At 56.3% G+C, this 13057-nt stretch overlaps 1 protein-coding gene across 1 annotated transcript in view; it reads right to left on the bottom strand.

Annotated features, from left to right (window-relative positions):
• The window catches only part of Myo15b (myosin XVB), a gene marked incomplete at its 5' end in the record, with an annotated part of 29945 nt that overhangs the window by 16365 nt on the left and 523 nt on the right, over nt 1–13057 (bottom strand). The window contains 20 exons of the mRNA XM_033767423.1: nt 2516–2679; nt 2928–3045; nt 4125–4249; nt 4369–4414; nt 4503–4606; nt 4760–4837; nt 5856–5981; nt 7685–7816; nt 8450–8545; nt 9862–9994; nt 10065–10123; nt 10215–10328; nt 10873–11034; nt 11156–11269; nt 11371–11434; nt 11597–11730; nt 11963–12059; nt 12355–12429; nt 12534–12643; nt 12768–12831. Coding sequence (XP_033623314.1) covers nt 2516–2679; nt 2928–3045; nt 4125–4249; nt 4369–4414; nt 4503–4606; nt 4760–4837; nt 5856–5981; nt 7685–7816; nt 8450–8545; nt 9862–9994; nt 10065–10123; nt 10215–10328; nt 10873–11034; nt 11156–11269; nt 11371–11434; nt 11597–11730; nt 11963–12059; nt 12355–12429; nt 12534–12643; nt 12768–12831 — 2115 coding nt within the window. The remainder of the gene's footprint in view (nt 1–2515; nt 2680–2927; nt 3046–4124; nt 4250–4368; nt 4415–4502; nt 4607–4759; nt 4838–5855; nt 5982–7684; nt 7817–8449; nt 8546–9861; nt 9995–10064; nt 10124–10214; nt 10329–10872; nt 11035–11155; nt 11270–11370; nt 11435–11596; nt 11731–11962; nt 12060–12354; nt 12430–12533; nt 12644–12767; nt 12832–13057) is intronic.

Below are 13057 nucleotides of genomic sequence, written 5' to 3'. Positions count from 1 at the left end.
TTTTTTTTTTTTTTGGTAGCGGGGATTGAACTCAGGTCCCTGCGCTTGCAAGGCAGGCCACTGAACCGCTGAGCTAAATCCCCGGCCTGACTCTGATTAGTGAAGGCCATACACGTTCAACAGAAGCAACAGGAAAAGAACAGGACACCGTGAAAGAAGAACAGGTACATTGAGAGGCTGTTTGACATAAGGGATTAAGGCCTGATTGTTGGACCACACTACTGGGCTCAAATCAGTCCCCTCCCAATTAGGTGCGGTGGCTTTGGATAAATGATTTTGCCTGTCTGTTGGCAGAGCAGCATTTACAAAATTAAAAAGTAATCTCGTTGAAAATCTAATAAAAGATCTTGGAAGAGGGAATGTGTAAAGAAAACAGCTCTGAAAGTTTCCCACCTAGGAGACCAGACTCCTCAAAAGGAGGCCCGTGCAGGATAAACATTTAAATATAGAACTGGGTGGGCCGGGGATATAGCTCAGTGGTTCTGCCACCTGCCTTGCAAGCACAAGGACTGGAGTTCAATCCCTGGTACAAAAAAAAAAAAAAAAAAAAAAAAAAAAAGAAAAAGGCTGGGGGTGTGGCTCGGTGGCACAATACTTGCCTAGCATTTGTGAGGTCATAGATTCCACCCCTAGAACCGCACGCACACGCACACACACACATACACACCCTCACGCACACTCACACACAAGACAACCCACAGAATAGGAAATATTTACAGAGCACATATTTGATAGTGGCTTGATAGCTAGAAAATATAAAGAGTTTCCTACAGCTCAACAAAAAAGAGACAACCTAATTAAAAAACCAGAGGACCTGAGATGTTTTCTCTTAGAATATATGCTAATGGCTAAGAAGCACATGAAAATATATGCAGCATCCCTGGGCACCAGAAAAATGCAAAGCAAAACCATGAGGTCCTCCTTCATACTCCCAAGGGTGGCGATAACTAAAAAGACAGAAGGTAACAAGTTATCACCAAGGACACAGAGAAGCTGGGACCCTGGTAGATGGCCGGTAGGAGTAGAAAGTGATGTGGAGGACAGTTGGGCAGCTCCTCAAGAAGTTCAACATAGGACAAATGACAATTTGGAAGCAAAGACTGGAAGATACTTGTACAGACATTCATGGCAGCATTATTCGTAGATAGTGGAAACAATTCAAATATCCATTGATAGATAAACAGATATAAATAATGTGTAGTTAATCCATCAAGGGAAGATTACTCAGCCATAAAAAGAAATGAAGTCCTGATATCTGCTCTGACACAGATGAAATCTGAAAACATTATGCTAAACTGGGTGCAGTGGTGCATACCTGTGATCCCAGCACTCTGGGAGACTGAGGCAGGAGGATCACAAGTTTGAACCCAGCTGGGGCAATTGAGCAATTTAACAAGACCCCGTCTCAAAATAAAAAATAAAAAAGGGCTGGTGTGTAGTTCAGTGTGAAGACCCTAAATTTGATCCCTAGTACCACAAAACCAAAGCAAAACAAGACAAAAACCATGGTTACATAAAATAAGCCAGACATAATAGGAAATATGGTGTGAGTTGGCTTCCAAGAAATATCTAGAAAAGGCAAATGCACACACACAGAAAGTAGATTGCAAGTTGCCAGGGCCTGGGGTGGAGGATAGGGAGTTATGATTTATTGCTATGAATTTCTGTTTACGTGGTGGAAAGTTTTGGACCCAGATAGTGGTGACGGTTGCCCCTCTCCAAGGGTCCCAGTCTTTACTTGGTTCTCAGCCCTGTGTTACCTTGGCGGTGATCCTGATCAGTGCTGGTCTGCTGTCTGAATGTGACTCCCCCACCAGCCTGGGATATATCATCCCTGCTGACTTCATCCCTGCACCACCAGCATCTGCCAGGGCAGCGGCTGCATGGCTGAGTGAAGGCGGGCTGGGAAGGGTCCGAAGGGGTCAGTGCAGTGGCCAGGAGTTCATCAGGAAGGGTCACATTATAAGACTAAGAAGTCCACGGGTCTGGAGTGTAAAAGTCTGGCCTAAATCCAGACTGGAGAGGTAGGCAGGACATGATTCATTCTTTTAAATGACCATTCTTTTTTTGTTTGTTTGTTTTTGTCTTTGGTTGTTTTGTTTTGTTTTTCAAGACAGGATCTCACTCCTGTAGTTCAGGCTGGCCTCGAACTTGCAGCGATCCTCCTGCCTTTGCCTCCTGAGTGCTGGGACTACAGGTGTGTGTCACCATACCGGTTAAATGATCATTCTTGCTTCAGGATGAAGAAAAGGTTAGAAAAGAGAATGGAGGTGTGAGGACGGCAGATGCATCAGCATCAGACAGTGAGCGTCTCATGTCTGGGGATTTTCAAGCGCAGGCTGCATGGGGAGGGTTTGCAGTGTATCAAGGAGAGGCCAGAGTTGATGCAACAGAACTGGAACAGGGAGACTTGTCTTGAGAGTTGTTGGCTCCTAAACTCTGCTCCATCACCCGGAGCAGGAGCCCATGGCCTCATCCCACCCTCCTCAGCCCTCACTCAGCTCCACCTGCCCACCTGGCTTGGAGTCCACGCACTCGGGCCTGCAGCCTGGACAGGCAGCGGAGGCGCTGGCGGGAGATGCAGGCACGGAGGCCACGACGCAGGGTGAGCAAGGCCTGAGAGCGCCGCTGGGCCCAGAGTTGCTGCAGCTGCCGCCAGCCCTGCTCCTGCAACAGGACCTGTGGGCGGAGACGGGGCTGCAGGTGGGCCAGGGGCGGGGGCCAGGGCGTGCCTGCTCTTCCTCAGCCTCAGCCTCCTCCCTTCCTGCCAAACCGTGTACCCTGGACTGTCCAGCCTGGTGCCCAGCACTGCTCCACTGTGCCACCACTTGCAGGATCACCCGACCCAGAGTTGGTCCCTACTCAGGCCCGAAGGTGCTGCTCCCTTACACCCATGCTTGACCGCACACACAGACCCTGGAACCCACCTGGGTGGCTCCAAGGTGACACAGCGGAGACTCAGCCCCCAGCACACAGCTGAGGATAGCTCCACACCTGTCCTGGTCAGAGGAGCTGCCTTGTCCTTCTGTCCCCAGAGCCCGGAACCTGTCCCAAGGACACACAGCTGAGGTCACAACAGCAAGGGCTCCCTTCAAGCTTGACCGACACCCGAGCCCCTCTCTAGCTATCCATTTCTGTGGTCATTCCACAGTTTGGGAGCCCTGTTACAGCCCCGCACTGGCGAGGTGGGACCTCTGCTTGGGGGAGGAGATGGGCGGGAAGACTGCGCGAAGGGGTCCATGAGGCTGGATGGTAGGAGCGATGGGGGTGGTCCCGCATCTTCTATCTGTCCCGGGTGCCGCACACACCCCCATACGGTGGGTCTCCGGTGCGCTGGAAGGGAGGCAGGCAGGGGAAGGGGCGCAGGGCAGCAGAGGTGGCTCATCGGAGGACCATTAAACAGACCTGGTCAGTGCTAGAGGGAAACAGCACCCCAAGCTCCCCCTACTCAGCCTCGGGGCTCAGGGTTCCTGGAAGGTGGCAACTGCTGCAGCGGGTGCATGTCCAGAGGGCAGGGACAGAACCCACCTGGCCTGGTCTTCTCGGAAACTGGCTGGCTCAAGGACACGGCACACACACCTGCTGCCTGCTTCCGGCTCAGGTGTCCCCATGACCCATGGCCAGGCTGTCCCCACTACCAAGGCCGTCATGACGAACAGGGCCGCCAGAGCCTGGGGTTCTGACAGGCTGCTGGCCAGGGGGAAGCCAAGTAGGCAAACGACAAAACAAGCCACCAGCTCTCCCAGGAGTTTCCAAGGTCCCCACACAGAGCGCCTCCTGCTCATTGTCCCTACTCCCACTGCTGTGCTCCGTTACGCCGCCCGCCATCTCCAAGTCGCCAGCTCACCCCTCACCACCCTGGGAGTCCCCCGGGCAGGCAGTGTCCCCGCTTTCTCTAACTGGGCTTTAGCACTGCACAGTCTTGCTGGGTGGAGGAGGGGAAGGTAAGTAATGAAAGGAGGTGACAGCTGAAAAAGGAAAGAGAGGAAGGGTCGGAGGAGGAGGCCTGGAACCAGGCCCAGAGTCTGGGAAATGGGACGGGTCCCTCTCCACCAGGAAGGAGCCCTCCCGTATGTCCTGCCTAGAGGCACTGGGCCCTTGGCTGCCCCACCCAAGGACCCTACCTGGCCAGGAAGGCCCGGAAGGGGACACGCATGGGGAAGTGGGCACTGCGGATGCCAATGGCTTCCAGGATGCCAGCCTGGCGCAGCTGCTCTGCCACATGTCCCACGTCAAAGAGGCCTGGGATCTATGGCCAGAGAGACAGTGGATAAAGGAGCAGTCATGGGCCAAGGTGTGAGGGGAGGAACTGGGGAGGGCAGGGCAGTGGGGGAGGCTGGGGACCTGGGGTGGGGTGGGGGTGCTCACCTTTCCAGGGTTGGGGTTGAGGCACTGGATGAAATAAATGTGACTCCTGCAGAGTAAAGGGGGTTCACTGGGCACAGACCAGCCTCCCACCCCATCCAGCTCCTGGGGTCACTAGTTGGGGTCACTGTTCTCACCGGCCCAGCTGCTCTAGAAGGTCCCCCAGGGACTGCAGGAAGCGGGAGGCCAGCGTGGGTTTGCCTAGCTGGGGCTCTGCTTTCTGGAACAGGCTGCCCACCAGCTGCAGGCAAGATGGGGCTCAGCCACTGCCCCCGGGCCTGTCCACTTGTCCCAAGAGCTGGGAGCCAGGACCCCAGGGCACTGGAGGCTCAGGGATGTCCCTTGGGCAAGAGTCTACGGGGAGAAGACAGAAGGGGAGGGTGGCCAGGGGCACCTGCAGCTGGCTCTGGGCAAGCATCTCCACCACAGCAGGGTCAAGGCGGTCTCGGTTTCTGGTTAAGAACTTGTGAACCTGCCAGACAAGATGGACAGAGCGGGAGCCAGAGACAAGGCTGAGGTGGAGGTGGCTGACCGCGTCTTGGGAGAGCGCTGCCTCTCGCACAGGCCTCCCTCTTAAGACCGCCTGTGGTGAAGCCGGTTCTCTCACACACGTTGGGACAGCTGCTGGACTTTCTATTTCATCCGGAATTGGTCCACTGCTTATCAAGGCCATCTGCACTAGTCCCTGGCTTTAGAATACATTTTCCTATCTGTACAGCAAGTCCCTCCTTCTTCTTCTGCTTCAGTATTTTACTGGTGACTCTCCAGATGAAGCTTGATTATTTTTCTAGAATAACTACACAAGAAGAGACCATACTGTCTCCACTGAAAGTCTGTGTGTGTGTGTGTGTGTGTGCCTGCCTCTCTCTCAGTGCTGGGGATAGAACCCACTGACCTACAACCCCAGTTCTAGTTTCCTTCATTCAAACTTCTAGTATTTCTTGTTTGGGTTAGTCCCGGGTAGTTTTTGTTTTTTCTCACATAACCAGAGCCTGCCACCTCCTTCGCGTCACTCGGCCTAGTCACACTGTCCCTCCTTGAGGACCAGACGCCTGCCCTCAGCAGCTGTCCTGGTGACATGGAATTCAGAGGAGGAAGGGATGTCCCTCAGTGAGCACGTGCCAGGCCTCTCAGTCTTACTGCAATTTCGGGCTCCTGGCAATGCTGTAGGATAGATTTCTGTGCCCATTTTACAGATGAGGAAAGAGACCCAGAAGGCAAAGTAAACAGAGTTCTCAGACCCAGCTGCTCGTGAAGGATTTCTCAGCCTTGTGCTCTGCTTTACATCTGGGGGGTCCCAAGGCTTCGACTCCCCCATCCCATAATTCTTATCTCCCTGGGGTCAAGGTGGGAACTCTGGTCTAGGTGGGGACGCGTGGCCAAGCCTTAAAGGGGCCTCCCTTCATCCACTCAGTGACTCAGTTTGGGAGGGGACACCAAGGTCACACTGCCGCACTGATTCACCTGGAGTCTGTCCTTGAGGCCCATACCTGGTAGGTGACAGTTCCAGCATAATGTCGCACAGTGAAGATAGGCAGGGGCAGCTGGGGCTTGGCATAGCTTGGGTGATCGCCGTGGTGATAGTGACACTTCTGGAGGAAGGTGTGGTCGGTGGCCTGATAAGGGCGAGTCAAGCCACCTCAGGCCTTGTATGTGCCGTCCAGGACCCAGCACAACACAGCCCGTTCCCCCAGCTTCTCTCCCAGGAGGAAGCGTCACTGTGCACGGGAGTCCCTGTAAAGGGTATGTATGCCCTCTTCCTCAATGACTTCATTTTGAACGGTCAAGAACCGTCTGAGAAAGACACGGTGGTCTCAGGCCCACGAGTCACCTCAGTCAAAGCCAGATTTGGTGGCTGTGGAAGAGGCCAGATGGAGCCATTTAAAGGAAATGGTGGAGGGGGCCTTAGGACAGATGTGTCTGTCACCCCCCTGGAAGTATGGTCCCACAGTTACAAGATTCTCAAGAGTCTCTCCCCTCCGGGGGGTGCGGTGCTGGGCATGGAATCCACAGTCTCACACGTGCTAGGCAAGTGCTTTACCACAGAGCTAATGAGCAACACATTGCAGCAAAGGGCTGGGGACCACGTGCCTTCATGCTACTTAGTGACAACGGTGGCTTGGGGTGATAATTCTAGGGTCAGCACCACCTCTGACCCAAACGGTGCTACACTTCAAGTAATCCACTCAATGGCGTTGCCAAGCCCTCAGAAACCCTTCTGGATGTTTCCAAACATAGCCCTGGACCTCAAAGACACCTGTGACAAGTTTTAATAAAAACCGGGAAAATAATTATTTACAAATTGATACCTTGTTATATCTAGTAAGGGATTTCAAATATGTGTGTTGATAAATGATTTTTTTCCCCAGTACTGGAGACTGAACCCAAGGCTTTCATACTGAGCTACATCCTTAGCTTATTTTTCACATTTTATTTTGAGCCAGGGTCTTGCTAAGTCCCTAAATTCCCCAGGCTGTGCTTGACTGTGTAATCTTTCCACCTCAGCCTCCCAAGAGTGCTGGGATTATAGGTATATAACACTGTACCTGGTGTCCTCTCTCTCTCTCTGAAAGGGAATCTCATTATTTAGCCCAGGGTGGTCTCAAACTTGAAATCTTCTTGCCTCAGCCTCCTGATCCTGGCATTAGAGGCACACACCACCATGCCTAGGCATTTTTTAAAATTAGCATTTCTCTCCTGCTAACCTGTGGGCTTCAAGAAGGGAGAGACTGGGTCTATGATCGCTTTTTATCTTTAGCACGGTCCTAGGGACACAGATTTGTCCTTCTTTAGGGACCCCTGAACGTGTGCTAGGGGTACAGCTGGACCCTCATACAAGGCCCCACCCCTCCCAGAACTCAGTCCAGTGCAGAGGAAAGAATGCAGGAATAAATCTACCATAGTCACATGTGGACGTGAGTGCTAAGATATAAAGTGGGACAAGGCTAACACCTAACGAGGAATATTTACATGGAGCTAGCAGAAGGCAGGCAAATAGTACTTTCGGAATGGACGCATGTGGCCCTGAGGTTTGTGCCTTATACTTGGAGGCCTGAGGGACACCTGGTCACCATCAGAGAGGACCCTGGCCAGGCCCACTGCCCTGCTCATCCAACTTGAGCACCAAGGCCAGGGACCTTGCTTAAGCTCACCCAGGGTTGAGACAGAGCCAGGGCTCCCCTTGGTGTCCTCCCAGGCTGTGCTGAGCAGCTGTGGGCGGGATCTCCCACACTCAGCCTTCTGCCCCCAGTTTGGGACCCTGGTGGCTCTGGGTCCCCACTTCTTATTCCTCACACTGGGGCCACTGTCCTGCTCTCACCTGAGATAGCCGCGTCTGGGCATCCAGGATACTCAGGAGGCTGTGGGGCTGGTCCACCAGGAGGTCCAGGCAGGACTCGCACGGAGGCTGAGGGATGGGCGCCCAGGGCAGCAGCTCTCGCCGACACTCCTCCTGGAATAGCCCACATCTAGCCTTTATTTTTTGTTTCCCTTTGGTATTGGGGACTGAACCACTGAGCCGCCCCACCCACTTTGAGACAGTGTCTTGCTATGTAGTTCATGTTGGCCTGGAACTCACTATATACCCCAGGCTGGCCTCAAATAAATGGTGATCCTCCTGCCTCAGCCTCCCGAGTGCTAGGATTACGGGCATGAGACACCATGCCCAGTGTATTTTTTTGTGGGTGGTAATGGGGATTGAACTCAGGACCTTGCACTTTCGAGGCAGGCGGTGATACCACTGAGCTAATTCTCTGGCCCTTCCTTTTTATTTTTTTATTTTGAGATGGGGTCTCACTAAGTCACTAAGTTGCCCAGGCTGGGCTTGAACTTGCAAGCCTCTTGTCTCGGCCTCCTAGAGTGCTGGGATTACAGCTCTGCACTACTACACCTGGCTGCCTTCAGCCACTTACAGTTCCTGTTCTCTAGGTACTCACTGAGCTGGAGCAGGGGTGAGCTTTAGACAGTAAACTGGCAGGAAGGACAGAGCCTCCCCGAGGAAAGGGGGCTTTAGGGCCGAGCTCTTACTGCACAGTTCTCTACCAAGGCAGCCTCTGCCGGGCAATTCCCAGGCTCTGCTCCCTACCTCCTCCTGGGCCTGCAGGGTCTGGCTGGAGAAGAGCTGCAGGCGCTCGCTGGCGAGGTTGTTGCACAGCTGTTCTAGGCTGTTCACCCGCAGTGCCTGGGGCAGCAGGCAGTGAGGTGGGCGCAGGGTGTGTACAGGGCCTGAGCCTTCACTATCTCCCCAGGGGCTGCCCCATCCTTCTCTTCAGGGCTCAAAGAGGAGTGCCCAGGGCTGAGGCTGCAGCCCACAGGGTCAAGTCCACAGGTCCTGGCACAGGGCAAGGGCCGCTGCATGTCAGGCCTCCCTCCGGCGGCCCACAGCCCTGTTCCCTGCTCCAGTCCCGCTGTGAGCCTTCACGGCTTGCTCTCAGCCACCCTGGGGTCTGGCATGTGCCACTGACTGCTTAGCTTGCTGACTACCAGAACCCCACATCCTCAGAAGCAGTGCCCCCAGGCTGTGGCCTCCAGGAAGCCTTTCTGGTTTCTTCGCAGAGGGTTGTACGCCTTCCTCTGCGGCCTCAGCACTCAGCTACAAGCCCAGCTCAGTGCCCCCTGCATGTAGCTGCACACCGCACACATGCACAAGAGCACACACACCATAGTCACTCACTGTCAGGGAAGGAGTGGTCACCAAGGGCACACCAAGGACCAAGGTCACCGAAGACACACATGTGGGCAGTGAACACTGCGCATTCAGGGTCTAAGGTGGCCACCTCCTCCCCCTCCAGCCCCCCCCGGTCTGAAGAGAGGATTCCTCTGGCAAGCGGTGTGGAGGCCACGGGAACTCGGGCAGGTCTGGACGACTCCCCCCTTCCCTCCCTCTTCGCAAGTGGGAGGCGAGGCTTTGGCGGCCCAGCCTGGGGCCTCCCAGGGTCTCTGCAAGGCCAAGCAGGACAGAACTCTCCAGAGTGGGTGTTAGGACAGGGCAGCACCTGCTGAGGGGCAGCTCTCAGGGACTGTCCGGTTGTGACCCTGACCTTACACACAGGAATGCTGGCCTCAACCAGGTTAATTCACTCGCCCCGTCACAGAGCTACGGAGCTGCAGAGTGCAAACTGTCCAGAGCCTCAGAGCTTCCAGGGTCCCAGCTCTTTAGCAGGACACTCAGAGGGGAGCCAGGAGGGACCAGAGAAGCCAGCAGAAGCCCTGCTTGGAAATGAACAGGGGCTCGTGGCGGGGACATCCTCCTCTCAGTCACACGCTCGGGAGGTGAGTGAACCGAGAACCCCAGGGTTACCGGCCAGCACCGCCTGTGCCTCCATCCTCACACCCCATCCCACTGCCGCTTAGCCCTCAGCGGCCCAGTAGTTGCCGAAGGAGCCAGAGAAGGGACACAGCCTGACACGCAGGTGGCTCAGGAAGAGCCGGGGTCCCCCAGAAACACAACACAGTGAAGTAGGCTCCCCCCTCCTGGGTCCCACCCCGAGGGCTGACCTCAAAGCCATAGGCGTCCACGACAGTGATGGTGCCCTGGCTGCCTCCTTCCCCGGGGGGTGCGAGCTGCGCATTGACCCTCCTCAGAAGCCAGTGGAAGAGCCGAGAGTACAGGGCCTTGGCCAGAGTGTCCCTGTGGGCACTGGGAGTCAGCCACGGAGAGCACAGCACCGGCCAGGCCCGCTCTCCCATCCCTGGGCCACCTGGCATCGATGGCGCTTTCCACGGGCAGGGATCTCGAGACCCGGCCGTAGGGCGTCTCCTGGAGGCCAGGGGAGGTGCCTGTCAGGCCTGGCAGGCACCAGGCCGCAGTGGTAGGATCGCCCCCACCTCCCCAGGACCCGTGGGCTTACCGTGACCCTCCTGGTGACAGCCCCCTCCAGGTGCTCTGGTGGCACCCGCAGCAGCTGGGCCACTGTGTGGATCTCTGCCCAGCTGGACACTGTGGCCACCTCCTGGGACTCCCGCTGGATGGAGAAAGGGACAGGGAGAGGTCTGCTTGTGGAGTGGATGTACTCCCCAGGGCAGCGACAGGGAGCCAGCTGCCCTATGACCCAAAGGGATAACAGCATGTGGGGAAATCTGGCCCATCGTGAGCCAGCCTCTGGGTCTGAGGACCTTGAGTGCAAGCCCTGACTTTCTGTCCTTACTAGCCAGGCAGATTTGAGAGTCTCTTTCCCTTCCTGAGCCCCTACTGCCTTACGGCTAGTTGTCGCAAGAACTAATTAGAAAACACGGGTCAGGTGATGCCTCCAGTCCTACACACATAACAGCTGCTCAGTTAATGCCAGGTGCTCTTCTTAGGGCAGCTGAGTGGAAGAGGCATCCGGAAGAAGCACGAGGGCGACCTTCGCATCTGCGCAGTGGGGATATCTGCTTTCCAGGGTGGCCCAGAGCTTTTCAGTCTCCTATACACGAGGGCTTGGCGACACTGTCACTACTCTGATCATGCAAACAACCACAACGGCTGCATCCCCATCCCCAGTGGCCCTGCCCACAGGTGAAGCCCACCTCGGAGGAAGAGAAACAGATGTTGCCCAGATGCAGGACAGCAGCCAGCAAGGCCCAGACTGTGGCCAACTCCTCTGGGCAGAAGCCCAGCACCTGCAGGGCCATCACCAGCCCTGAGAAGTCCTGGGCGTCCTCCTTGCTCTGCAGCCTGCAGGCCCGGCCCTGTAGGGTACAATGGGGCTGAGGGGCAGGGTCTGGCCCTCCTGCGGCCCCTCCATCCGGCTCCTCTGAGGGCCGCTGGCAGAGACTCTTGTCTGCACTCGAGGGCGAGGGCGTGCCGCACCTGGTTGAGGTAGTAGTAGGCCTCTGGTCCCTGAAGGGAGAGCTGCTCCCTTTCCCTGGGGTCCAGCCCTGCAAGCAGCTCATAAAAAACATGGAAGCTCCGCTCAGCCTGGGCCTGGTGGAGCAGGACTGGATTAGAGGAGCAGGGCCTGGAGCCACGCCCCCTTCTTTCCCACTCTGGTGGCTGTGATGGGGTGGACAGGAGGTGGCCCTCACCTGAAACACCACTCTGGAAGTCTCGAGCAGATAATGTGACACAGAGGCTCCCACCATGACCCCACTGTAGACACAGGAGACAGATTTGGGTGCCCGGGACATACACCAACGGGCCTGTCTCAGAATGGGCCCACCAGGGCCTGGGGCCAAAAGCAGCAGCCCAGGGCTCCGAGGAAGGATAATGTCTCCCAGGTGCCACCATGCCCACTGGAACCCCATCACTCACTGCTGCAGATGGAGACACAAGACCTGGCCGAAACGGCTGGCGTTGGCATTGAGGATGGTCTTCGCGTGGCCAAAGCTACTGAGTACGGGCAGCAGGTCACTCAGCTGTGTGTGACGAGAGTCACTCAAGTGTCCCTGGGATGACAGTGGTGCCCCCACCCACTGAGGGCTCTATGCCTGCTGCCTGAGCCGCCCTCCCGCCCCTCCCCAGTCCCATCAGAAGAGCCCCACCCCGAGCTGACCACACCTGTGACTAATGCCCCAGGAGGTCACCATCCTCCTGGCCTAAAGGAGAATGGTCCCTCTTGGACCCCTGGGAAGTGGCCAGCTGCCCCCTGGAGGGAGACAGCCTCCATCCCAGCCTCACCTGGCACCCTCTTTCCCCTGTCTGCCCCTGTTCCAGGCTGCTTAGGAACTGCAAGATCTTCTTGGTGGCTTCTGTTTTCCCTGAGCCGCTGCGCCCCCTTCAGGAGGGAAGAGCCAAGGATGGGAGAAGGCCACCAGGAAGGGCATAAGGGACGGCCCCACAGAGCTGGGCACTGGGGATGTGCCCCCCAGAAGAGACACCTGCCCTAGGGGAGCACCCCAGAGATGTGGAAAGATGGACCTGAGGCATGGAGACCAAACAGAAATGTCCCTACAGGTTGATGTGTGAGGACCTCAGGAGCATGGCCCTGGTAAAGTCCAGAGCTGCCACCCAGAGCGTCTGGCCTGCAGACCCTCAGGGTGGGGACTCAGCAAGGAGGACAACAGACTTACCCCAGGAGGATGCAGGGGTCCTGGCCTGGGCTCTGAGACAGGCTGTGGGCTGCTGCCACGATGGCAAAGATATGTCTGGGGGAGGAGAGAGATGGGTGTTCGGGGACAGTCACGGGTGTAGGAGGATGTGCTGGCCACCTGGGATGTAAGCACAGGGTCCAGGGGGCAGAGTCACCTACGGGCTGGTGCTGGGGGCCTTCCCTGGTTGGTAGCTGGCCAAGACCTCAGGTGAGAAGAGAGGCAGGGGCTGGTAGGGGTTCAGAGCAACCAGGAGGGGTCCCCCAAATGTCTGGGGGAAGAAAGCAGAAGCTCCCATGAGAACATGGAGGGCAAGGGGAACGCCAGTGAGGCAGCCCCGATGTCCCCAGGGGAGAGAAGTGCAGCCACCATCCCTCCCTGGAGCACCCCCATACGTAGATTCGGCCCAGGTGAAACCTCTTCTTGAGGCACAACAGCACTGAACTGTCACACACCAGCCTGTGGGGACAGGACAGGTGGGGATGAGCAGCCAGGGACAAGGGAGGCCCAGGGACACCTGGGGCAAATTATCCACCACAGAACAGGGCACACGCCTGTAGTCCTAGCGCTCTGGGAGGCAGGACGATCACAAGTTTGCAATCAGCCTGAGCAACTTAGTGACCTAGCAAGACCCTGTCTTAAAAAATAAAAATTAGAAAGGGCTGTGAATGTTAACTCAGAGACC

The sequence above is a fragment of the Fukomys damarensis genome, unplaced genomic scaffold (genome assembly GCF_012274545.1).
Source record: "Fukomys damarensis isolate Sample0158 unplaced genomic scaffold, DMR_v1.0_HiC HiC_scaffold_23, whole genome shotgun sequence".
NCBI lineage: Eukaryota > Metazoa > Chordata > Mammalia > Rodentia > Bathyergidae > Fukomys > Fukomys damarensis.
This window is presented reverse-complemented; position numbering and strand designations above follow the sequence as displayed.